Here is a 27086-nt window from a genome sequence, read left to right as displayed (position 1 = left end):
CAGACGCTCGTTGTCACGCACAATCAGTTTGGGTGAAATGGTTGAATAACATGTATGTGTACATTTATTTTCTCAATGCTCGCACACGCAAAACGAGGGTGGTGTGGTCAGCATGTAAGAATGGGGCTAAATTCAGACCTTCATCTCCTGTGTACACCTTCCTCTGAGTACAGACAGTACCTTCATCTCCTGAATACAAACCAACTAACTTACTTATGAGTACATAGATGCCCTCTTAAGAACCTTGAGGATCTCGAAATGGAGTTAGTCGGCAGTGATGAAGTGGACCTACTTGCCACGACAGGTGTGACTTCCAACGTTTGCCCTGTGAATCCTACTGGAGATGATTTTGGACCTGTAGGAGTGACATTTTTGGAAATAGTGGATTCCTGCTTTTTGGCCGACCCATATGTTGTGTCAAGTTGAGTAAAGTACAAACTGGGAATGGTTACATCTGTGAAAGTTTAGAGAAGTGGAATTGTTTGCATTTTTTGTGCCTCCTCTGTCCAGCGAAAATGGGCACCTGACGTCACGCGACTCGGGGCTCAACCTGTGTCATGCTTTGCTTTCAGGAGCAGGGCACCCTCAAAGGAGGGATCAGTGGGGTAGAGTTGAGTGTAGAGGTGGATCAAATGAAAAAGTATATTCCTGGTGTTATATTCCTGGTGTTTGGTGAAACTTAGACACGGTTGAAATGGCGAGACTGAGAATAACCTGTTTGCTGAGCTTTGACACAGAGTTTCTAGCTGATAAAGTCAGGTTAGATTATATTTTTAGAAATGGTGCCGACAGAGAGGGCTTCCTCGCTTCCCGTTCTTAGGAAACTTTGCAGTACTTTGTTTTTTGAATGTATTATTTCTTACATTGTAAGCCCAGAAAATGTTGTGTTATTACATACAGACATATTCTTAATTCCATTCCTTTACTTAGATTTGTGTGTATTGGGTATTTGTTGTGAAATGGTTAGATATGACTTGTTAGATATTGCTGCACTGTCCGAACTAGAAGCACAAGCATTTCGCTATACCTGCAATAACATCTGCTAAACACGTGTATGTGACCAATACAATTTGATTTGATTTATTTACTATTCTGTGAGGGCCTATTTCCTGAACCCGCTACAAGTGGTGTAATATTTTAAAGTACTAAGTGTTTTTTGGGGGAGGTATTTGTACTTTACTTTATTATTTATAATTTTGGCAACTTGTACTTTTACTCTACTACATTCCTTAAGAAAACAATGTACTTTTTACTCCATACATTTTCAATGACACCCAAATATAGGCCTAAGCGTTACATTTCAAATGATTAGGAGGACAGGAAAATGACCCAATTCACGCACTTATCGTTATCAAGAGAACATCCCTGAACATCCCTACTGCCTCTGATCTGGCAGACTCACTAAACACAAATGTTTCATTTGTAAATTATTGTCTAAGTTTTGGGGTGTGCCCCTGGCTATCCATAAATAAACGAAAACAAGAAAATTGTGCTGTCTGGTTTGCATAATATAAGGAATGTGAAATGATTTCTACTTTTACTTTTGATACTAAAGTATATTTTAGCAATTACATTTACTTTTGATACTTAAGTATATTTAAAACCAAATAGTTTTAGACTTTTACTAAAGTAGTATTTTACGGGGTAACATTCACATTCACATTCACAGAGTCATTTTCAATGAAGATATCTTTACTTTTACTCAAGTAAAATGGTTCATGTTTCCTCCACTGCCTGCTATGGTGCTATAGGCGCCAAGGATTCGGACATGTTGCAACAGTATGTAGAAAGGAGATCCCTCAATGCGAGAAATGTGCAGGAGGACATAGTCTGAGAGAGGGTACAGTTGGGATGAAGAAAGCACTTTCTTGCATTTATAGCCAAGGTGATCAACTGCACTGTGCTGATGGAGCAGAAAAGAACACAAGATAGATGTGGTAGTTGCAGCAGCAGATAAATATATGGGTATAAAAGATTTTAGTGCAGAAGATCTACAGGAAGTTTTGAGAGAAGGGATTCCATCCTCCCAGGCCAACGGCCTGGTGTAGTATCGTTTAGGGCCAAAGTAGTGGGATGGGGTGGTGTTTTAGGGGGTAGATAGTGTATAGGTGCAGGATAAGATCGATTTAATATTTTCTCGTTCCTCTTTTACCTATTTTTGTTTGTGACCACAATTTGCAACCATCATTCCGACCTGAGAAAGGAAGCCATACGCAACACAGTCTCGTGTGCCGGAAAGTCAAACAAAGAATACGAAGAAGAAGAAAACGTGCTCAATGACTGTGCTCTGCTCCTCTCCCGCAACATATAGTGCGCATGCTCACTCACAGAAATCTGCCCAGGATTTCGTGATATTCTTGTGCAGTGTTGGATAGCAGTAGTTTCACCGTTTTTCGATTGACTATTCACTTATTGTTTATTTTGAGAATATCAGTTAACATGGCAGATCCAAGAATACGACAGATCAAAATCAAGACTGGCGTAGTAAAGCGGTAAGTGCAGTATATACAATATTTAAAAGATAGCAGGCTAGCTAGTCAGCTTGCTAACTGTCTAACATGCTACACCCATGCTATACCCACAAGGCCGCGGATATCTACTTCGGCTCGAGACAGAAGTCAGACTATGCTTCGAGAGTACTTCGCCGGCATATATTTAACTATACAACGGTGCTTTAGGGAGGTGCGTGAATTATCAGTCAAAATAAGGCAGTAACGACACAATAACCTGTAATTCATAACATATTTTAACAATCTAAATTGTATGTTGTTGAGTGACATTTTCGTATTTCATACAACGTGTTTATAACAAGTGCGCTTGTGCTATTGTTAGCAAGTCGTCCCTGTTGTGTTGCCTGTAACTGTTAACCGCTAGCATACAAGCTAACAACATGCTTTGCATTCACTAGCCTCTGCTTATTGCGCACCTGCTATCAGCCCTTATTATAATACTAGCTTGCTAGCTGGCAGGATGGATAGTACTGCTACCATTGTTTTCTCTTGTCACTCATCAGAGCCTTATAGATCAGGCTTTGTTGCTACGTTTTCATGTGAATGTTGGCTACAGGCCTATTAATGATCAGCGACGGTACAGTTGTAAACAGGCCCAAATGCAGGCATTTGATGCACTGAAGCTAGTTTTCTGCAATCTCATCTGAGCCAGCCTCTTTTGTTGAAAAGGCAATCATGGTTTTAGCTTAGAGTTGCACAAATCAAGTTGTTGGGGTCACATGCACATTAAGCAGATGTTTTTGCGGTTGTAGCGAAATGCTTGTGTTCCTACCTCCAACAATGCAGTATTATCTAACAATTCACAAAAATACACAAGTCTAAAAGTAAAAGAATGGAGTTATCAATATTACGATGAGCAATGTCGGAATGGCATTGACTAAAATACAGTATATCCATATGAAATGAGTAAAACAGTATGTAAACATGATTAAAGTGACCAGTGATTCCATGTTTATGTACATTGAGTAACCGGGTGGTAGCCGGCTAGTGATGGCTATTTAACAGTCTGATGGCCTTGAAATAGAAGCTGTTTTTTAGTCTCTCTGTCCCAGCTTTGATGCACCTGTACTGACCTTGCCTTCTGGATGATCGCGGGGTGAACAGGCCGTGGCTCGGGAGGTTGATGTCCTTGATGATCTTTTTGGACTTCCTGTGACATCGGGTGCTTTAGGTATCCTGGAGGGCAGGCAGTGTGCCCCCAGTGATGCGTTGGGCAGACTGCACCACCCTCTGGAGAGCCCTGCGGTTGCGGGCGGTGGAGTTGCCCAACCAGGTGGTGATACAGCCCGACAGGATTCTCTCAATTGTACACCTGTGAAAGTTTGGGAGGGTCTTAGGGGCCAAGCCAAATTTCTTCAGCCTCCTGAGGTTGAAGAGGCACTGTTGCACCTTCACAACACTGTCTGTGTTGTTGGACCATTTCAGATTGTCAGTGATGTGTACTCTGAGGAACTTGAAGCTTTTCACCTTCGCTGCGTGTCGTTGATGTGGATAGGGGCGTGCTCCCTTTGCTGTCTCCTGAAGTCCACAATCAATTCCTTTGTTTTGTTGACGTTGAGGGAGAGGTTATTTTCCTGGCACCACTCCGCCAGGGCCCTCACCCCCTCCCTGTAGGCTGTCTTGTCATTGTTGGTTAATCAGGCCTACTACTGTTGTCGTCTGCAAACTTGATGATTGAGTTGGAGGTGTGCGTGGCCATGCAGTCATGGGTGAACAGGGTGTACCCTTGTTGTTTCCTGCCTTCACCACATGGGGGTGCCCTGTCAGGAAGTCCAGGACTCAGCTGTATAGGGCAGGGTTCATATCCAGGGTCCCAAGCTTAATGATGAGCTTGAAGGGTACTATGGTGTTGAAGGCTGAGCTACAGTCAATGAAAGCCATTCTTACATAGGTATTCCTCTTTTCCAGATGGGTTAGGGCAGTGAGCAGTGCGATTGCATTGTCTGTGGATCTATTGAGGTGGTATGCAAATTGGAGTGGGTCTAGGGTGTACGGTGGAGGTGATATGATCCATAACTAGCCTCTCAAAACACTTCATGATGACAGAAGCGAGTGCTACGGGGCGATAGTCATTTAGTTCAGTTACCTTAGCTTTATTGGGCACAGGAACAATGGTGGACATATTGAAGCAAGTAGGGACAGCAGGCTGGGATAGGGAGAGATTGAATATTGAATAAAAAGCGAGAAAAGAAGGTGTTTAGCTTGTCCGGGAACAAGGCTGGTTTTCCCTTTTGTAATCCATGATTGTCTGTAGACCCTGCCACATATGTCTCGTGTCTGAGCCCGTTGTATTGCGACACTTTCTCTGCACTGATGTTTTGCCTATTGATTGCCTTACAGAGGGAATAACTACACTGTTTGTAATCAACCATATTCCCAGTCACCTTGTGGTTAAATGCGGTGGTTTGCACTTTCAGTTTTGCGTGAATGCTACCATCTATCCATGTTTTTTGGTAGGCTTTAATAGTCACAGTGGGAACAACATCCCCTATACCACATACGTCTCTCGTCTGAGCCGTTGAATTGCGACTCCACTTTCTCTGTACTGATGTTTTGCCTATTTCTGACTCCCGAGTGGCACAGGGGTCTAGACACTGCATTTCAGTGCAAGAGGCATCACTGCAGTACCTGGTTCGAATCCAGGCTGCAACCGGCTATGAATGGGAATCCCATAGGGCGGCACGCAATTGGTCCAGCGTCGTCCGGGTTTGGCCGAGGTAGGCCGTAATTGTAAATAAGAATTTGTCATTGACGGACTTGCGTAGTTAAATAAAGGTGAAATAAAAATATATACACTTCCTGATTAACTCGGTCACCGTGTCTGTGTATACGTCAATGTTATTCTCAGAGGCAACCTGGAACATATCCCAGTCCATGTGATCAAAAACAATCTTGAAGCATGGATTCCAATTGGTCAGACCAGCTTTGAATAGACCTTACCACGGGTACTTCCTGTTTGAGTTTCTGCCTATAGGAAGGGAGGAGCAGGATGGAGTCGTGATCTGATATGTCTAAGGGAGGGCGGGGGGGCGTAGCCATTCCGGAAGAGGGAGTAACAATGGTCGAGAGTTTTTAATGCACGAGCACTATAGAACTTTGGTAGCGTTTTCCTCAAATTTGCTTTGTTAATATCCCCAGCTACAATAAATGCGGCCTCAGGATATGTGGTTTCCAGTTTCCACAAAGTCCAGTGTAGTTCCTTGAGGGCCGTTGTGGTATTGGCTCGAGGGGGGATTATACACCGCTGTGACTATAACCAAAGATAATTATCTTGGGAGGTAATACGGTCGGCATTTGATTGTGAGGTATTCTAGGTCGGGTGAACAAAAGGATTTGAGTTGTTGTGCGTTATCACAACCACACTATAAGTAGTTGATCATAAAAGATAGACCACCGCCTTTCTTCTTCCCGGAGAGTTCTTTATTCCTGTCTGTGCAGTGTACTGAGAACCCAGATGGCTGTATGGACGAGGACAGTAATTTCTGGAGTGAGCCACGATTTCTTGAAACAGAGTGTTAGGTTCTGGGTGCAATTATTATTATATCCTGGGTGCAAATGACTGATGTTTTTCCTTACAGGGCATTCAGTCCCCACAGTCCAACATCTGACCATAATCTGTTGTTTTTTCAGTTGAACAAACAAAAGCAGTCAGGATAAGATCTAATTCTCTAATCACTGTTATTATACTTTTAATTCCAGCATATTTTTATTTCTGTTGCAGACATTTGATATTTTCATTCAGGCTAATCTCCTGAAAGCTACTCAGTAGCTTCTATTAATTGAAAAAATCCTGTCATAACGCACTGGGTGTCATAATAGGTCTATTTGCTAATCCATAAATAGTAAAGTAGGTCTATGTATGAAGAGGATTTATCTCGGTCTTGCTCTCCCCCTTGGTTCCCTCTGTCCCTGGCCCTTTGTGTAAATGTGCTATCGATCTAATTTTGATAAGGGTCACATTACTAACGGGGCTCCCTGATGAGTGTGGGTAATGGCAGTGCCGGCTTAGAACTCTCCCTCAGAAGGTGATGTCACAGAGAGGGTGTCTGATGCAGTGGAGAAACTGTAAGCCCGCTGGTGTAATGAGAGGTGGTGCAGGTTCAAACACATCTCCATTCTAGAATGGTTTTATAATGTAAAGGAAGCATCTCAATTATCATTCCTTTCCCATTCAGAATAGGTTCATTTAATCATTAGCTGTCCTAGAAATGTAATATTTTACTGAGATATAAAGTAAGGAGAGATCCATTACCCATTCAGTGGCCTCCAGCATGACCTTGATAAGGGAACCTGCAGCCTCTGTTCAAAGTCAGATGGAACAGACTGCCTTTTGCTCTCTCTGTACTCTACCCTACTATGTCTTCCTGTCTCTCTCTCCCACACGCTCTCTCTCTCTGTACTCTACCCTACTATGTCTTCCTGTCTCCCTCTCCCACACGCTCTCTCTCTCTGTACTCTACCCTACTATGTCTTCCTGTCTCTCTCTCCCACACGCTCTCTCTCCTACTCTCTCTGTACTCTACTATGTCTTCCTGTCTCTCTCTCCCACACGCTCTCTCTCCTGCTCTCTCTGTACTCTACTATGTCTTCCTGTCTCTCTCTCCCACACGCTCTCTCTCCTGCTCTCTCTGTACTCTACCCTACTATGTCTTCCTGTCTCTCTCTCCCACACGCTCTCTCTCCTGCTCTCTCTGTACTCTACCCTACTATGTCTTCCTGTCTCTCTCTCCCACACGCTCTCTCTCCTGCTCTCTCTGTACTCTACCCTACTATGTCTTCCTGTCTCTCTCTCCCACACGCTCTCTCTCCTGCTCTCTCTGTACTCTACCCTACTATGTCTTCCTGTCTCTCTCTCCCGCCCACTCTCTCTCCCGCTCTCTTTCTCTCTCATTCCCCATGTTATTAAAACCCTAGTAGCAGCTCTCTGTCTGCTCTCTCCCAGTAAGGCCTGTTCCAGTGGCTTTGTGGCATTGTACATTCCAGTCAGTACCTCTTCTCTGCCCTAGCGAGGCGGATGCCCTTAATAAAATGACAACAGTAATTTGGCTTTGTCATTCGGGCATTGGGCTAGGCCGGGGCTCAAAAATACAGTGCTGTTGGAGGAGGCAGCGGCAGCGGCCGAATGCGTGTCGGATCTCTAATTCCCTTTTCTTCCTTATTTTCCAGAGAGATGCCTTTTCCATTAAGTCCAGGGTGGCAGGTCTATTTAAAACCAGCCACGACCCCACCCCTCATTCACACACACAGCGCTCCTAGAACCAGCCTGAGAGAAATAAAACATTAACATCAGGCCTAGATGAGAGAAGGTGGGGGTGGACATTTTTATTAGACTGTCCTTCAGTTTTATTCAAATTATTTCAATCCCCCTTTCCTCTCCTTCCCCTCTCCCTCATTGCTGCCTTCTTTTCCTCTAAATAACCTCAGAGGTGACATCCTTCATTCGGTGCAAAGCCTGAGAGAGAGGAAAAGAGAGGTGCAGGGCTCCTCTGCTGTTCGTTGTTGCATATGCTGCCCGTTTAAATAGCATCTTGATGGAAACGTATTAAAATGAGCGATAATTGACGTAAAATATGACAGAGTGCCGTTGGCTTCCTCAGCTAAGCAAGGCACCACGGCAACACTGAGGAGAGGTTGTTTCTGGCTAATGGACCTGATTAATGAAGGATCGCACACGAACCAACGCACGCAGCTGATTTTATGAAAAATGAATTCCACGTTGTCATCCCGACAAGCAAAGCTGCAGCCGGAAGAATACTATTAGTCGGGAATCATTATCAATAGCAATATTTTCAAACTCCATTATGCCAATGAAGGTCTGAATTGATTTAATAGATTTAGTTCCATTTGGTCCCTAATTGATAAATAATCAACATTTATCAATGTACTCAAGCCCATTTTCACTAACAATCAAGGAAGAGTGGTCCATTTATCACCTGACTTGGTCCAAATTTGAAACTAAATTGATGATCAATTAATCGTAGGAAGGGCCTGTAGAGTGTGTGTCCTGCTAGAGGTGGCAGTTAAGCGGAGACCGTCAGATAAGCGTGGGGATCAGGCAAAGAAGGAAGGCATGGGGCTGTACCGTAGTAGACCCACAGTTCTATTATACCCACACTGGACACATCTGGAAACAATGGGACATATTGGTTAAGTTACTGTTACTTCACCTGGTGGTCAGTTGAATGAGAACTCCTCCTCCTTGACATCTTGAGGGCTTCAATGATACAGCTTTTGGTGTTGGTGTTTTTCTCTGTGTTTTTAACTAATCTACTAGGCATGAACTTTGTTTTTTATTGTGTATTGTGTTTAACTAAACGGTGCTGTGTCTTGTCATCTGTTTATTTACTCCCCAGGCTGGTGAAGGAGAAGGTCATGTATGTCAAGGAGACCAGGCAGCAGGAGGAGAAGATTGAACGACTGAAAGCAGAGGCCTGCGACGAAGAGGCCGACTCCGAGGCCAGGTATGTCATCAAGAAACAGGTGGGTGAAAACACAGGAGAATAAAGGATGTTTACATTCAGTTGTAAACATACTTTACATAAATAGGCCAACCCATATTTTACATTAAGTTGCTTTTATAGCTGTATAGTAAAGATGTTATAACTATAGTGATGTTGCATTATTAAGTTGTGACATAGTAGTATTGTTTTGTGGTTGCATATTGAATGGATTTTAGAGATATTTTTATTATACAAGATGTTCAAATGCTGTGCGATGTTACTTTGTTACTACACAGGTATAAGAGCAACTTAATGGAAAGTGTTAGGAAGTGGTTTAAAAGGGATGCATTATAGCTTAAATCACATTGAATGTTCTTATATATATAATAATAATATATGCCATTTAGCAGACGCTTTTATCCAAAGCGACTTACAGTCATGTGTGCATACATTCTACGTATGGGTGGTCCCGGGGATCGAACCCACTACCCTGGCGTTACAAGCGCCATGCTCTACCAACTGAGCTACAGAAGCTTAGTCAACATTTTATTTGTCACCTTCATTGCTAAATGTGGAAGCTTTCTAATGTGCTTTATTTAACAAACCTATTGTCAAATAGAATTCTAGTACAGTAGCGAACAGACATTGCCAGTAGCCCTACATTCACTTTAATGAGGTCAGCTTAGTATCATTATGAAGAATTAGTCTTGGAGGTGGGGGGGATCGTTAGCGATTTAGTCATTTGCTGATTTAATGACATTATGTAACTTTGGAGGAGTTTGATAATTACTGACACATGCTGGTAATTTACTGCCGCTAGGAGATCGCTAGTGCATATCCTCCTCGCTCTCTTTCGCTCTTAGTCCTTCTCTCCCTCCATCATTTTCCCTGCTTAGATTGGAATGAGAGGGTGATGGACAATAAAGACCCACAGTGGCTTGTGTCCTCTGTGTGCCCTACCTCGCAACCTTTGTTTTAATCTCAGCTATTCCAGGGATTACACCTTGTGGAGAGGATCATCTGTCATGCTTTCATGAACAATAGGCGGATGGATGGATGGAGATCTGGATGGATGGATGGAGATCTGGATGGATGGAGATCTGGATGGATGGGGATCTGGATGGATGGGGATCTGGATGGATGGGGATCTGGATGGATGGAGATCAGGATGGATGGATGGATGGAGATCAGGGTGGATCGATGGATGAGATCTGGATGGATTGGATGAGATGCGATCAGGATGGATATCTGGATGGATGGATGAGATCTGGATGGATGGATGAGATCTGGATGGATGGGATGAGATCTGGATGGATGGGATGAGATCTGGATGGATGGATGGAGATCAGGATGGATGGATGGAGATCAGGATGGATGGAGATCTGGATGGATGGAGATCTGGATGGATGGAGATCTGGATGGATGGAGATCTGGATGGATGGGGATCTGGATGGATGGGGATCTGGATGGATGGGGATCAGGATGGATGGATGGATGGAGATCAGGGTGGATCGATGGATGAGATCTGGATGGATTGGATGAGATGCGATCAGGATGGATGGATGGATATCTGGATGGATGGATGAGATCTGGATGGATGGATGAGATCTGGATGGATGGGATGAGATCTGGATGGATGGGATGAGATCTGGATGGATGGGATGAGATCAGGATGGATGGATGGAGATCTGGATGGATGAGATCTGGATGGATGGAGATCGGGATGGATGGATGGAAGGCAGGGTGGGTGGATGGAGATCAGGATGGATCGATTCAGATCAGGATGGATGGCTGGAGGGCAGGGTGGATGGATGGCTGGAGGGCAGGGTGGATGGATGGCTGGAGGGCAGGGTGGGTGGATGGATGGATGGATGGATGGAGGGCAGGGTGGATGGATGGAGGGCAGGGTGGATGGATGGATGGATGGATGAAAGGCAGGGTGGATGGAGGGCAGGGTGGGTGGATGGATGGATGAAGGGCAGGGTGGATTAGTTATGTGTCTTTATCCTGCTGCTGATGGGATCATTCCACTGTACTGGTACTGAGAGGGCAACATGACCACTACCACCTCACCATGTCTGTGTGTGCATCACTGCCTGTGTCTCTCCACCTCACCTCCGGAATTTCTTAGCGGTGTGTCTGACTAACAGTGTTAGCTGAGTCCTCTGTGCTCTTTAGGGTGTCAGTCAGGGGAATTTGCCTTTCCAGATTATCTCAGACCCAGACATTTCAGGCTCTAACTTAGCTTCCCCATAGGCATAGTAATACCTCTCCATGCATGATCACCGTGATGCTACCTGCCCTAGGCGTAGTAATACCTCTCCATGCCTGATCACCGTGATGCTACCTGCCCTAGGCGTAGTAATACCTCTCCATGCCTGATCACCGTGATGCTACCTGCCCTAGGCGTAGTAATACCTCTCCATGCCTGATCTTCATGCCACTACCTCTCTGCTCTGCTCTTCTCCACTCACCCAGGTGTGCTGGAGGCAGAGCGAGGTGAGCACCCCTGCTGCTGCCCAACTCCATGCCCGATCAATAACTATATAACATGTTTCACGCAGGCAGAGAGCTTGTTGTGGGATGTTAACCTTAGCACAGCATATGTGGGATACTAAACCAAGACAAAACCTATTTCAAGGAACTGCACAGTGGAGCTATTGAAGCTGGAACACTTTGTTTTTCAACCTTTAATACATTACAATCTAATGCAGTGTTTTTCAACCTTTAATACATTACAATCTAATGCAGTGTTTTTCAACCTTTAATACATTACAATCTAATGCAGTGTTTTTCAACTATTTTGAAAAACTTGTTTTGCTTGGAGGACCCCTTGAAGAAAATATAACACAAGTGATATGTTTATAAATGCTGTAGATGAAGATGGTGGTGTTGATGAATAATCTGTGTTTTTCTCTGTGTGTTTCAGTTGGAGGTGCTACAGGAGTCCAAGATGATGGTTCCAGACTGTCACAGGCGTTTGACCATAGCACACGCAGACCTGTCCCAGATACTAGTAAGAACAGCTCTGTTAGGAAGGAAAAACGTTGAGAGGAACCAGACCCATCCTCTTTTGTCTTTCTTGCTGCAGGTTTATCCATAATAGTGTTTTTGGCTTCCATGTCGGTGTGTGTGACTGTCTAAAGTGACACACTGATCGTGCAGGTGTACCTGTCTAAAGTGACACACGGATCATGCAGGGGTGTGGATGGGTGTGTGTGACTGTCTATAGTGACACATTGATCATGCAGGTGTGTGACTGTCTAGTGACCGATATAAGAAGCCAGAGAGAGGAACACACACCCCACCTCCACACACATGCATGTCTCAGGGTCCTCACAATTAGCAGAGAGCAGGAGTCAGGCAGCCGTGGCCTCACTGAGAGACACGTGCGGAAGGGAGAGGAGGAGAGAGGAAATCACAGATGACTCCTCTGGAGGGGGGTGACAGTGTCCCTCCACCTCCTACCAAAGCCCACTCTCACTACTTCCAACCACACACACACACATTACAGTTCATTAGCAGTGCTGTCACTGCGATGGCCACCATAGGAACCCAGCAGCACTCGATTAGCACAGATGTGACCCTCACATACTTTTTTTCTTCTTTTTTTTTTACAGACTAGAACCGTTCCACTGTGAAATCAATATGTGGATTGTAAATGTTAATTTTTATTAAATATTAACTATGCTAGGGTTAGGAAAAGGGCTTTAGTGTGATCATTTGGTGAATAGCCATGTGAATTGACTGTGGACTTTTTAATGGCTAGGTTAACTATAGGTTGATTGTAGAAGGTAAGTTCGATTTCGTATAATGCTATTTGATGGGTTGGTAATTTTAAAAGTGTGTGTGATAGTGTTAGTATTGATATCCTGTATGTGCTTGTGTTTGCAGGAAACAGAAGAGGACTTGGCTGAAGCAGAGGAGTACAAAGAGGCCAGGACCGTATTGGATTCAGTGAAGCTTGAAGGATGATGTTCTCACTCTGTAATGCACTACTTAAATGTCTATTTCATTCATCTGGGCTTGTTTGGAAACACAGACAAACAAAATCGTTCAGCATCTTTTTCTCTTTCTCTCGCTCTTTTTTTTTCATTTTTTATTTCTACATTTGAAAACAACGTGCAGTCTGATGCCGACATCCTTCTCCTGAGTGTACAATCTCACACAAGCAGCAAATAAAAACCTATTTCTTTTCTTAACATGGGGGTTTGCTTGGTTTGTTTCTTCAACTATACAGCTGCAAATTAAGCCTGGTTGTATTGTTTAACTCATATTAAAGCTATACAATAGTACTATAGTACTGTAGTCTCTTGCATCAATTGATTTAGAAAGTGTTCCTCAATGTCTTGAATGGAGATATATTCTTCTTGATGATGACTGATTCAATATTTAGCCTAGTTTAATGTTTATTTGTTCTTAAGAATCAGGATAACAGTCAAAATAAGTGATGGACCAAAGAACATCCGAATGAGAGACAGGAGCTAGCTACACCATATCAAATTACATCCAACTATATATCATCATATAGCATCGTCCTAGTGTCTGTGTCATGGGATTGGATAGAGAGAAATTGGCATGATGTCTGTTCCTAGGGGTAAGAATCAGGACACCGACCTCCGCTGGTCAATGAAGTCCATGCAGCCTAGTGATATCATCAGCACTGTCTTTGCGAACCAGACAGTCTGCAGTGGATCTGACAGGCTGTCCGCGAATTGACCAGTAGGCCTAGTTGGGCATCAAGTCGCACTGTAGCTTGTCCACAAATTCACACGGCTTATTTTGGTCCGGAAATGTAGACATTTAAAAACTATAATTCAAAATTTTATTTGGGTTAACATACTTTTTATGTTCCACTGTGGAATTGGCTAAATAGTTTCTGTTTACCTGGCCAAAATATGCCAACCAAATAAAGGAAACTAATTAATTTCGTACATGGCCTATTTAAGTTAAATTTAATTCCATTAGTTAAATTAGTTTTCTTAATGTAAGTCTTTATAAAACCCTAAACTGCTTGAAGATGTTTGGTGTAGGCCAATATATGTATTAAAGCCGACAACGTGTATTAGGTTGCCAAGCCTGTGTTAAAATCACTGCATATTAATCATATAATTTGATTCTAAATGATAAATCTCATGGCCTATTTTTTTCTTTAAATTCACCCTCTTTCGAGGATAAGGCACCCAAGACACCTAAATGCCAGTCTAATAATACAAGACAAAAAACCTGACTGGGCAGACAAATTAAGGTTACATTTGTCTTATTTTACAGATTTCGATAATTATCGGGATCACCCCGAAGTCTTATTAACGCCCTAATGAGGCGCGCGTCTCTCCGTGACATCCAGCCGCTCCATCTCGTTAAGGAAATCGCTCTTCAATGCTGATTATTTTATTTGGAACCATAATTATATTTATTTCGGATAAATCACGGTCTAATCGAGTCCGCGCAGAGGGCAGCGGCGCTAATCGAAGCATGAGATGCGGTGGTGGTCCGCGGGTGCTACCTGGATTTGTGACCAAACATCGAGGCAAAGCGACGCACCTGGTGGATGTAGCCCTGGCAAGCACAGCGCCTCTCTCTTTTCTTGCTCCTCTTTCCTCTCCAGAACTCAAAGACAACAATTTATTACTTCTAATCCCCCGACTGTCACCAAATCACCTGCACGAAACAAGAATCTAATTTGTTAAACTGGCATTTCTGCAAATGGAAGATCGATTTAGAATTCTCTAATTGAGGGAATACAGACGCCCGATGAATTAGATTCACCCTGGATGAAGAGGAGGAGAGGAGAAGAATAAAAAGAAGGGAAAATAGTCAACAAAAACCATCCTCGGTGTTAGCTCTCTGCACCGTGCGTGGCCCGAGACAAGAATGCACGCGGGAGAGTGGTGACGGGCATTGGCGGTGGTGACGGGCAAAAGGTAACACGCTGTGTCTCTTGCATGAAACTCCCGGTGCGCCAGCGAATGCCCAAGGCCCCCCGGTGGAAAGAGAGCGGTGCACTGGAAATCTCCAGTTCCAATAGGCCTACTGCGTATAGAATTACATTTGTTTTTCTTGTGGTTTTATTAAAAGTCACTCTTCATCTCCAGAGCGCGTGAAAATGTCTACTTTCCACTCAGATGCGCTGCATTAACTTGCAGGGGGCGAATTGGTTTGTTTGTCTATTTGTATTTCTATGCTGGATAAGATTGATGTGGGCTTGTTATGGGAATCTCAGCCAGGGAGAGAAGCCACTGCTTTGCTCCTTGTTGTTTACCCTAATTATAGCTTATTCAATGAGGACCTTTATCTGACAAACACACACACACACACACATACACAGACACACTGTGTTAAATTATGGGTTACAATTTCGTTAGAGAAATACATAGTAAAGATGTTTACATAGCCTAACACCGAGAATCCTTCAAATTAAAAAATAAATAAAGTAATAATAACATCAATAAATACAATCAAAATAATCATGTTTCACTATGGCAGCAAATTCAATTGCCTTATAGGCTTTCGAGTCCCTTATTTCAATATTTTGCAGCAGAGGTTGCTGTTTATTTGCTATATTTGTTCGTGATGAACTCGTGATTTTATTCTATAAAATGTACTCAAAGGCTGATAATAAACAATAGCGTAGGCCTATATGAGATATATTTGATGATTTCTGATGCTTTTGACTGATTGTATTAGGCCTATCATTATTATTATTGTTGTTATTGTTATAGAAAGGGGATATGCCTATGGTTACACAGTGTAGGCCTACTTGCAACATTCCACCGGAGTAAACATATACTGATAATACCTTTTGTCGCACCAGGAAACGGTTACATTTCTTCCCACAAATGACTTTCATTAAAAATATTTAAAAATCACCATGTTTCGCCAATAAAGCTTACAATTCCTGTGCTTAGTTTTGGGGCAGGTATTGTTGTACCGAGATTCAATATATAGGTATTGTACGAAGTAAACTAGGTGAATAAATTGCATTAGAGGGAGCAAATGTGTTTTCAGCCTAGTCGTTGTTTTTCTCCACTGTCTTTGAGTAACAATCTGAAACCTATTTACAAGAGGAAAATCACTTAATCCGCCAAAATAAATCCATCGTTTGCCCTTTACAGCACGGTAGAAAGATCAGACAAGGTGCATCAAAGAGCGTGGAATTCAATATAGGGTCACTTTCTACACAAAGCATTTTAATAAAGCCTATGTGTATTTTCGTACATGATATATCCTTAAAAGTGCTGTTTTATTCCCATGCCTTGGAGCACTATGCCAATGCGCTTGCCTCTAGGCATTTTCTCGGGTTAAATGTGTGCTGGAGAGCGGAGAGGAGTCATTCACTTTTGTTTGTACAGCCATAAAAGCCGTGAGCTATTGAAAACTCGTAAAACGAAGCGCGCAATCAATCACACCGCGCTATGCTGCTGTTCTGACTGAGCAGCGAAGACCAAACAAAGTAATGATTTTTAAATGATCGTTATTGTTTCAGCGCACAACCGAAGACAGCCTAAACTGACACATATAAACTGGTAACATATTCAATAATTTTATAACGCTAATATGTTTACATCTCGTTGATGTTGAATATAGCAAATAAAAGATGTATGCTCTTCAAATAAAAAGTGGGAAAAAAACAACACAAACCCGGACATCTTGAATTACGCACACATTCTCTGCTCCGGCGCTTTAATCCACGTTCTGTGACATTTGGGATATGAAAACGCAGAGAAACAGACAATTGTTTCCAAATCGAATCCACACTCTTCTCTCTTTTTTCATTTTCAGGACGCCGCAGTATAATAACCTACCCTAGGGTTGCGTGGCGCGTGAGCGATTGCCAGTGACCCCGTTGTGTCCGAGATTCTCTCGCGCTCCCCGGTCGGTCGTCCCTCCAGATTGCCACTAGATAAAAGATGAGCCGAGCTAATTCAACTCGAGATGGGCTGGGAAAGGACCCCAAAGTGCCCCAAGTTTACGCTAGGACGCATCCTTTGTGTTACTTCCAAAAAGGCACCATTCACTCCACAACAAATGAACTAGCTTTCACAAAACCTTCCAACAGCTGTAGGGAGCTTGCTGGATTCTTTTGTGTCCCTTATATATTTTGGGAACATGATGTGTGACAAGAACATAATGTGCTAATTGGTATAATGGCGGTATATTTATAGACTACATTGGATACCTGTTTATAGCCTACCTGCTTGGTCTGACTGAAATGAGTAGGCTTAATTTGGGCAGATTGGATGAAAAATCAATACCATGAAAAGCAATTGGCCAACAGCAAAGTGTTTAAAGCATGATTGTGTCTGTTCTAGTGCAATCCACGCCTTCTGGGAGATCCGCTGTCTCCATGAAAGGGAAACATCCTCAGATCATGTTCAGCCACAACTCAGTTTCAACTTTCCGCTGAATTATGCACTTCATTTGCTCACATATCATGTACAATAAGTCCCACCCTGCATGACAGTCGAGCCTAAACAGTAGTAAATCAACTCTAATTTATACTGAATTTACTCTAATAATTGTAATAAAAATCGTATAGATTTGGCACGAATTACATAAAAGCCTAATGGTGTTGAAAATTACTCTGGTTAGAAATATATCGCTAATCTAAACTTTGTTGTTGGCTGAATGGGGAGTAAGAGGCATTAGCAGAGGTTCACTTCATCTCCAAAAGACTGACTGGGACACGTTGGATAAAAGAGGTCGTACATGTCTGGGGAAACTAAGACTATCCACAGCCATTCACAGTTTAAAAATGACAAAGGGCCTTGCTATTAAAACAGAAGTCATTGAGCTACTTCAACAGACACTTGATATAAACGTAACCTTGACTTGGTTATAAGATGTGGTATAAATGCACACTAAGAGCTTTCATACTCGGGCTATGTAGGTTTAACCTAATTTGAGGCAGTTATTTGTGTAGGAAATACGTTGTGTCATTCACACGCCAGAAACGAGTCTAATATGTTTATGTAGCCACAGAGGCTGTTAACTTGGGTAAATTAGTCGTTGTTCAAACCTGGGGCTCATCCATTATAGAGAAAGGCAGCAACAGCACGCACAATTAAACACATACAGCGCTGATCCAGTTTATCAAATGGGTCGAAGCTTTCACAGATATTAAATCAAGTGATTTTATTTGATATAATTTGGAGTTGAAATCAAAGCCAATTACAGAAATGAGGAGAAATGAACTTGTGAATTTGGCTGGATGGGAGAATTTGAGTGGCTGGCTGCTCTGGGGTCTCGAGGTTGTTGACATATCTCGAGCTTCAAATCTGATTGGCTCTCCTTTAAAGAAGCTCATGGGTTCATTGGGTTGTTAGGCGCCTCCCCGTTTCTCTAAAGGACATTATAATGCAAGGAACCTCCTTTTTTAACCACAAACAGAATTTGCTTTTATTTAGGCTATATATATTTTTTAAACAGGTTAAAGTCATAGAGATTTTTTTGAAATAGCATTTCGCACTGGAGAGGTGCGCAATGCTTTCGCACGCCGACCTCCTGGATGCTCGCCTCGGTGAGTTATCGTCGCCAAACTCCGGTCTTCAACTCTACTGTAAGCTGGAGGCACTTCTAATCTAAATCAAGCAGAGAAAATTGACAATTTGTTTCTTATTTTATCTTAATGTCAGTTAAGTGAGATAATTCATTGGAAAAGTAATTATTATATTACTGCGTAATTTGATTTAACCGTTTTCTAAATTATTGATGTGATCAAATGGAATTAAGGAGTAGCCTAGATTAAACGCTGTAGCCTATGATACTTATGTGCTTGTTTAAAATACAGTTAGTGTCTGGTTTAATCCATAATGTAATGTCCACTTCGATGGTTTCATCATGTTTTTAGAGAGCATTTTGTAAAATGACAAAATGCTCAACCAATTATCTGCATACATGACAAACTATTATCCCCTTGACTTCGTCAGCTTCATAAAAGTATCACTTTCGATAATATAACTAAACAATGTATTTTAACAATATATCATACTAATTTACATTTTTCCTATGCATTAGCCTATACAGAATAGTTGTGACATTGCCTTTAAATTCTGACCGGGTGTTGTCTATCCAGGGATGAAGGATGCCGCGGCAGAGCTGCTGGGTCACAGGGAGGCTCTGAAGTGCAGGCTAGGCGGTGGAGTTGGACCTGACCCCGGCCACTCCGGCGAGCTAGCCCCGGGGCCAGACACCGTGGAGGGGACCACCATGCTCCCTGGAGACGATATCAACAATGGTGGATCCAACCCTTCCGGCGTGCAGGCCAACAGTAAAGAGCAACAGGACAAGCAGCAGCAGAATAACTCCAGCCAATCCGGAGGAAGTCAGAGTCAGAAACAGAAGCGACACCGGACCCGATTCACTCCAGCCCAACTTAACGAACTGGAGCGCAGCTTCGCCAAAACGCACTACCCAGATATCTTCATGAGGGAGGAACTGGCCCTACGGATCGGCCTAACGGAATCTCGCGTTCAGGTAACGGAATCTCGCGTGCAGGTTTGTTTGTGATATGGATTGGGAAATGTATGTGTCATAGCAAATGATTTTGAACAAGTAGCCTATAATAACACTGTAAGAGTAGTGTACTGCGGGAAATGATGTGATGAAATGTGTATGTAATTTGCCCTCTCAACCCTAAAAAATAATGTAAATATTAACCGTCAGTGGGTGTTATTATTTCACTCCACGTGCACAATAACAATATTTCCTCAAGTAACTAGGCACCACGGCTAATTGCAAAGTACATCTTCATTACAGTCTAAATTACCACTCGGTGAAAATATCCAACTCACAGCTGTTCTCACAGAAGTGCCAATATAATATAGGCTAAGTAGCTTGAATCTAAAGAAGATGAAGTGTAGACTATTGAAGGGATTAAAGTAGGCCTACCATACATCTTTGATACTGCGTAAATATTTGGCCACTAGAAATGTATAATAACCTCAAATATTTGGCCACTAATAGGCTATTCCCTTGGAACTAAAACTACATTTAATCCATTAGCGATATACTATATGAGTATAACATATAGGCCATGCTTTGTGTTCCTCGAGCCAACCATCTTTTTTTCCCTTGTGTCAAAAATAATAATAGCTTACACCTGAACCTCGATTGTATTTTTTGAGGGCCTTCTTTTTGTTGTTAAAAGTATCAGGAAATACAAGATGTATGCTAGACTAACCTAAATCTCTGACAAAAACTGCACTGTGTTATTATTTCACTTCACGTGCACAATAACAATATTGAGCGAGCTGTCCATGGTTCTGAAAATAATGCGCAGGAGCCCGGGTAATAACGTTCTACAGCGATTTGGTTGAAACTAGATGCAAGAAACGTGTCCCAAAATTAAGTTATTCAAGACAGAGCTGACAAAACCGGGATGTTATGAGATACAATTGTCCAGAATGAACGAACAGAACTAATAAACAAATATAATTGTGGATTAAAACAGCTTTTACCATAGGTGCACCTCCGTCACTCTGACTCGTCGTTGCCATTGTTATCGACATTCTACAGATGCCGCAGAATATTGACGTCTGATGGATGTTTAGGCCTAATGCCAAGTCTTTCTGAGCAGGGGCTAGTGACTGTTTCGTCAAATGTACACTATAGTGGCCTGGAAATAAAATGACATTGCTAACGTAGACAAATAATTAGTAGAAAACAACTTTGCCATTATTATAACGTCGTCATATTTACTTTGCTAGCTCATGGCAACATTGCCATCTCTCTCAAGTTCGTCAGAAATAGCTATCAATGCTAACGTTAGCTAGCTAAAATTTGGTTGCTCTCCCATCAATATTAACTAGCTAGCGTTATACTGCATCTAATGTCAATCTGGAAACATCACAATGATGACAAAAGCTTTTTCGACTAATCCTTTTGAAATGCCATCGTGTTTCCCATCCACAGTTATGCATTTAAGATGAAATCTTCATCATCATCCATTGAGACCGCATTGAACAGAATTCTCAACTGGGCATCATTCTTAATAAAACGAACGTTCAACACAAGATTGGGATGAAACGTGCAACCCATGCCCACAACGTTGCATTAATAAATCGACTTGGATAGTTACTATAATTTCAATTCCATGGGTGTAAGTTTTCATAATATCTGAAAAGTACAGATTGTACGTGGACATATTAAGGGCATCTTAATGTAGGCCTAGGTAGCCGATATAATTCATGAAAATAACCATTTCCTAAATATGTGTATTTTCCCTACTCAATGTATCAAAAACAACATTACATTTTACATGCATACATTTGACTGAATTATTATGCACGGTAAACTACACAAATGATCATGTGCAATGTGCATATGCAATAAGCCACACATACAACTCTCAACGGGCCAGATGAAATGATACAAGAGGTAAGGCTATTTTATTAGGCAATGACTTTGGTACTTAAAATCTAATAACGTTTCGTTTTGTTGTCCTATTGGAGTGGGCCTATATTTGTGCGTTCTCATGCATAATGAAAATGGAATGATGATTTTATCTTTATTATACCCTCACTATTAAACTATCTTTTACAACATAATTACTTCTATATCGATATTAGGTGACAACATGACCAATGGTTTATTTTGTTCCCTTTACATTCCATATAGCTCAGTTGTCAAAATAGCTCACGAGATTAATTCAATAATAGCTCGACATAGCAGTTGGTTTGGGTCCTCTGATGCGTCGTCGTTCATTATCATGTAGCCCCTCTCACGACGATAGTGCAATAAAACCAAATCCATTATTATCAACCAATTTCTGAATTATTTATTGCGATAAGGGATTATTAAGCAGCAATGAAAAATGCAGAGGAGTCGTTCACATGTGAAACAGTAACCGCGGTAATCATTATTATTGCACGGATCAATTTGGTTTCAATATCTTATTTACATAAAATAAGAATTAGCGAAATGACGAGCCCTTTATAAAGCGTATAGCCAATGATAATAATGATAGGAAGCCAGTGGGTAAAAATAGCCTACATCTGGGATGTCTCGACTGAGAAGGCGCATGCAGCTTGCGCTGTTCTCTTCTGAAATGGGCCTGTCAGAGTTCCACGTCTTAATGGCGGAAGCGCTGAACGTGTACTCTGTCTTTTAAACAGAATGAGAAATTGCATTTTCTTTCCTTTGAAGTGTAATGCATTTGAGGCCTGATTTCACGGCTGGCTGCTCTGGGGGATGGACTGAGATTGGGCCTCTTAATACTACGGCACAGTGTCTCAACCAAATCTTCACATTAATCATCGGCGCTAACCGGGTTAGGCCTACTATGAGATCTATATAGACAGTCTCTCAAGGACCCGCAGAATAAACACTGCTTGTGCCATTTACAACTGAGGCCTGGGTCACATTAATAACGCCTTTATTTCAGAAATACTAATATTATTGCTGCTTTGTGTAGGCCAAAAGTAAGTGTTTATATCCATGTTATGCAGCAAATTATAAAAGCTTAGTTTGATAGTACGAAAAAGGTATGCACTCTACTGTAAGTCGCTCTGTATCATTTGTTATAATATTCTAAATAGTAAACGGGTTTCGGATAGCCTATTTAAAATGCATATCAAAATCATGGGCTATAGGGCTCATAACAGTCCACAATCACATATTGTCAGCTGGCTGGACCACCTCCCGCACAGGCACTGTTTTCTATCGTGTTTTCTGACGTAGCCATTTTTATTTTATGATATCCATGGACTAATGCAGGCATGCCAGAGACCATTTACTGACATGGATTTTTGGCGTTATGTCATGTAAGATATCACATCCTTCCTTTATGGCATATACTTTCATCCGATGTATTTCATATCTAGTGTTATTCATGGAAAAACGTTTTGTAATGGAAATATCTGTGTTATGAGCTTCCTGCTCTTCTAAGAACCTACATCTCTTTCCCGTGCGTTAAAGTGACCGTATATATAAAAATGTACAGTAGCCTACTCATTATGTCTCACATTGATGACACTGTAGCCAGATTCTAACCCATCTCTCCCCCTCTCTCTCTACTCTAGGTTTGGTTCCAGAACCGACGCGCCAAGTGGAAGAAGCGCAAGAAGACCACCAACGTTTTCCGCGCTCCGGGAACGCTGCTGCCCACCCACCACGGCCTGCACAGTCAGTTCAACTCTGCTGCTGCCGCCGCCGCGGCCATGGGCGACAGCCTGTGCTCCTTTCACGCCAACGACACCCGCTGGGCAACGGCAGGGATGCCAGGCGTCTCTCAGCTGCAGCTCCCTCCAGCCCTGGGTCGCCAGCACCAGCATGCCATGGCGCAGTCCCTGTCCCAGTGCAGCCTGTCCGGCCCGCCGCCCAACTCCATGGGGCTATCCAACATGTCGTCGAACGGATCCGGACTCCAGTCTCACCTCTACCAGAACCCGTTCCCCGGGATGGTCCCGGCCTCCCTGTCCGGTCCCACCAACGTGACGAGTTCTCCCCAGCTGTGTAGCTCCCCGGAAAATGACGTCTGGAGAGGGACGAGCATCGCCTCCCTGCGGCGAAAAGCGCTGGAGCACACAGTATCCATGAGTTTTACTTAGTAGTAGGCCATCCACCACCAAGCCAAGCACCACGTTTTAAGCGTTTTTCTTTTTAATTTGTCATCTATTATTTTTTGTTTTGTTGTTGAACACATCCAGCCCAATACAGTTGGACAAGGATGAGAATGTCTCCAAGCAAAAAAAGAAAGGCAGCAGCGAAACAACAGCCACAGTTTTGTTGACACACTAATACTAAAACCAAACGATTTGAAGGTGGATAAATGGGTAAATGTTTAGCTTATTAATTTATGATGTGCATGTATTGATTTATAACTTTTATAACTTGATTTATTTTACATGTAGGCTATGTATATGTATTTATTTGTTTATCATTTTATTTATTAAAAATATATATTTACCACCTCGTTTTCATTTCCTTTGTCTATAACAAAATAGTGCTGATATTTGCTACTGGAGTTTCTAACAGTTTCCACCCGCCGATGGTAGAGGGTGTAAAAACTCTCAAAAAAGAATAAAACTTGTTTTTAATGTCACCTGCTGCACAGCATGTAACCATGATTGGCCACGGGCATGCGCAGTGCACGTGCAGATCTCACACACCTGGGAGTTTTTTTTGTTTGAAAAGCATAAAAAGATTCATACCACGGAAGAGGAAGACAAGCGATAATCTCAAAGGAATCACACAACATGGAAACGAACTTGACTGCATGTGCTGGCCAAGGTAAATTTACGGAAACAGGCCTACTATAATTAAGACAAGAAAAATCGACTTGAATATAATCTGTTATATAGGATGTTTTGTGTAGAGGAAGCATCCTTGACTTGTTCCCATTTGGTCAGTTTGTGATATGTTCTAAATTATTGTCTGTGCTTATTATCATATCAGAATTTCTTAAATGTTTGATCTGATACTGAACAAACCATTTCGTTTCATGGCCATGTTTTTATCAATTGACTGTAAATGAACAAATTAAAATCATTTTCAATATGTCACTTCACGAATCAACCTCCTTTTCTTGAACGCGACGCATGCACCCAGCCTATCAAAATCAAATACTGACCGAATGTTTATTTTTATTTCCCTGAAATGCTTAATACCCGGACTCGGAGGCACGGGCATGAGTCACCGTTCTCCGGTGATATACCGTAGGCCTACAATAAATAGGAAAACCGATGATCAAAACATCAAACTATCTAACAACGAGCTGTAAATAGTCTACAGTATATCCGTCCAATATGTATTGCTACTGATATTTCACCGACGTAGGCTACTGATGGAATTCCACCCCCAGACTAGAGAAAAGCAAGTGGACAAGAATGTGGGTGTGTTATGGATATGAAAGCTCAAGGCAATGAATAATATATCTTTTATATTTATAGATTTCTATGATTTCTATAACAGAAATACGTGTTAAGTCGTGCACATCTTTCAAAACAACAAACGTTTTTGCTGAATCGAATGACACATCCTATCCAGCCAAATATGTCAAGTAAATGCGACCCGTGCCATGAGTTGTGCCTTCTCTTCTCCCCGAGCTCCATTGACGGGTTTGACCTTAGATTTGATGGACACTATCGCGCTGTAACGTTGATTGTACAGGCCTATATTTTGTTTCGTCATGTCAATGTATATCACGGATTCATTCATCAAACCCATATTTGGAGCAATCTCGGCTGTATTAACGCACGTCCCTGAGGATAATCTCCCCAACAAAACGGCGACAAGCTCTAAATCGTGGTGCAGCAGCAGCATAATTTATACCGTCTCCGACAGAACATCAAACAGGCATGTGGAGCCAGCTATTAAAGTCTACACATATCTTATTCCCCCTCTCTTTCTTTCTTTCTCTCTCGTCTCTGTCTCTGTCTCTCGTCTCTGTCTCTGTCTCTGTCTCTGTCTCTGTCTCTGTCTCTCGTCTCTGTCTCTGTCTCTGTCTCTGTCTCTGTCTCTGTCTCTGTCTCTGTCTCTGTCTCTCTGTCTGTGTGTGTGTTGGATCCACTGATCTATGTGACCTTCTCTGATTATGACAGTAGGCCTATGTCTATGGTTGGAGCATGGGACTACCTGAAGAGAGGATATAGGACAATGTCTCCACATGAGACGCTTGGTAAATGCAGTAATGTGTTTACAAATGAGTTAATTTAAAAAATAATCATCATCATCATCATCATATTAGTAATGTTGTCTGGGGTTGGGCAACAGAAGATAGTTTGGTTAACGAAACCCACCTACACCCTGCTTTTCTTTGGCTGCCACTGTTACTTCTTTAGGTTACATTCTCAATAGTATTACATTCAAGACCTACCCATTGTTGATGGTTCTTTACCTGGATGGGAACATCCAGCACACGATGTAGAGTATCACTGTTGATCTGGATGCTCTCCTCCATACAAACTAGCATAAATAAATAATAAAGCTACAAAAAGTGCAACAACGGGCACTCAATAGCCGAGTGAACACCTGTGTGTGTGTGTGTGTGTGTGTGTGTGTGTGTGTGTGTGTGTGTGTGTGTGTGTGTGTGTGTGTGTGTGTGTGTGTGTGTGTGTGCGTGTGTGTGTCGACGTCTGGATGTGTTAATATTCACAAAGCATCACAAGACAATCAGGAGGGTTGGGGAGGCGTACACAGGGATAAAGATTTTCCCAGTCCTGGCGACAGATGCGAAATAATATTACATAAATGTAATAATTTGTTTCACTATCACCCAGGTTAATTACTTTGTGGAAATGGGTAACCCATTTCTCATTGGGTAATTTGTCACACACTGACGCGAGAGCCAATCAGTGACCCCGCTGTTGGTGGGATCATTTCTCCCAGAATTCTGTGCAGCGAGTGTGTCGCGGAAAATGTGGGAGCGAGCCAATGTTTACCTCCTATTTATTTCACAGAAATAAATGAAATCAGTCAATAAACCATCCAAGGGTGAATATGGCTCTCTTTGTCCAGGATTATGAATGAGAGCTCATTAATTTTCTCTCAGGCTCTGTGTGCGTGCGAGTGTGTGTGCGTATGTGTTTGTGTGTGCAGGGGTGGGTGAGTGCTTGTGTGTGTATTTAAAAGGGTGAGAGAATGTGTTCGAAAGCTTCATGAGAGAGTGTGTGTTTATGCATTGATGTACAATAGCTGTTTATGCATATATTGCCATGCATTGTTCCACCCTCATTTACCTACCCATTCATTGGAAAATGTCACTGCAGAAGATTACAGATATCATTACAACTGCTATGCCAATATTCCAACCAGCACATCAGTATGTCCTATGTTTTTAATGCAAAATTGACTACCACTCCCATATACATTGACTACCACTCCCATTCAGCACAAATGGATGAGAATAACTGAGAACACAACAGCAACTCTGGTCACAAAAAAAGAACATAGCTATTTAATACTAGTATTGTTTTACTATGCACAGTGTGTACCGATGGTTAAATCATCATCACAACCATTGGTAAAATTGATTGGATCACTCTTAAAAACATAGAGAAGAGCATTAGGTCTTTGTCTTCTACTCTATTCTACTAATGGTGTGATACAACTCTGGATATGTCTGACAATGATGGGAAGGCATGGTTATAATGGAGAAGAGACATCATTTGGTCTGACAGACAGGACAATATCTTGG

General features: G+C 42.2%; 2 protein-coding genes across 3 annotated transcripts; both read left to right on the top strand.

The window, feature by feature from the left end:
* The first annotated feature begins 2307 nt into the window (after positions 1-2307).
* On the top strand, positions 2308-13152 carry tbca (tubulin cofactor a). The gene is made up of 4 exons (XM_046370431.1): positions 2308-2492; positions 8864-8990; positions 11880-11966; positions 12845-13152. The coding sequence occupies exons 1-4, from the start codon at positions 2440-2442 to the stop codon at positions 12923-12925; spliced, it is 348 nt and encodes a 115-aa protein (XP_046226387.1). The 5' UTR covers positions 2308-2439; the 3' UTR covers positions 12926-13152.
* Positions 13153-18341: 5189 nt separating this feature from the next.
* Positions 18342-24446, top strand: otpa (orthopedia homeobox a). 2 transcript variants are annotated; one of them, XM_046368249.1, is made up of 3 exons: positions 18342-18470; positions 19026-19426; positions 22972-24446. In XM_046368249.1, exons 1-3 carry the CDS (start codon positions 18434-18436, stop codon positions 23497-23499), a joined length of 966 nt encoding a protein of 321 aa, XP_046224205.1. In that variant the 5' UTR covers positions 18342-18433; the 3' UTR covers positions 23500-24446. The 2 variants fall into 2 exon arrangements, with proteins under 2 accessions (XP_046224205.1, XP_046224204.1); XM_046368248.1 differs by having other exon boundaries at positions 18351-18509.
* The last annotated feature ends 2640 nt before the right edge of the window (positions 24447-27086 follow it).

The sequence above is a fragment of the Oncorhynchus gorbuscha genome, linkage group LG11, assembly GCF_021184085.1.
Source record: "Oncorhynchus gorbuscha isolate QuinsamMale2020 ecotype Even-year linkage group LG11, OgorEven_v1.0, whole genome shotgun sequence".
NCBI classification, from domain to species: domain Eukaryota; kingdom Metazoa; phylum Chordata; class Actinopteri; order Salmoniformes; family Salmonidae; genus Oncorhynchus; species Oncorhynchus gorbuscha.
This window is presented reverse-complemented; position numbering and strand designations above follow the sequence as displayed.

Bases quoted from the DNA above. Each gene is read 5' to 3' on its own strand.
- tbca (XM_046370431.1), top strand. From the start codon at position 2,440: ATGGCAGATCCAAGAATACGACAGATCAAAATCAAGACTGGCGTAGTA. The intron at 2,493-8,863 runs GTAAGTGCAGTA...TTTACTCCCCAG, and splicing joins AAGACTGGCGTAGTAAAGCG to GCTGGTGAAGGAGAAGGTCA. The intron at 8,991-11,879 runs GTGGGTGAAAAC...TGTGTGTTTCAG, and splicing joins GGTATGTCATCAAGAAACAG to TTGGAGGTGCTACAGGAGTC.
- otpa (XM_046368248.1), top strand. From the start codon at position 18,434: ATGCTTTCGCACGCCGACCTCCTGGATGCTCGCCTCGGTGAGTTATCG. The intron at 18,510-19,025 runs GTAAGCTGGAGG...TTGTCTATCCAG, and splicing joins CTCCGGTCTTCAACTCTACT to GGATGAAGGATGCCGCGGCA. The intron at 19,427-22,971 runs GTAACGGAATCT...TCTCTACTCTAG, and splicing joins TAACGGAATCTCGCGTTCAG to GTTTGGTTCCAGAACCGACG.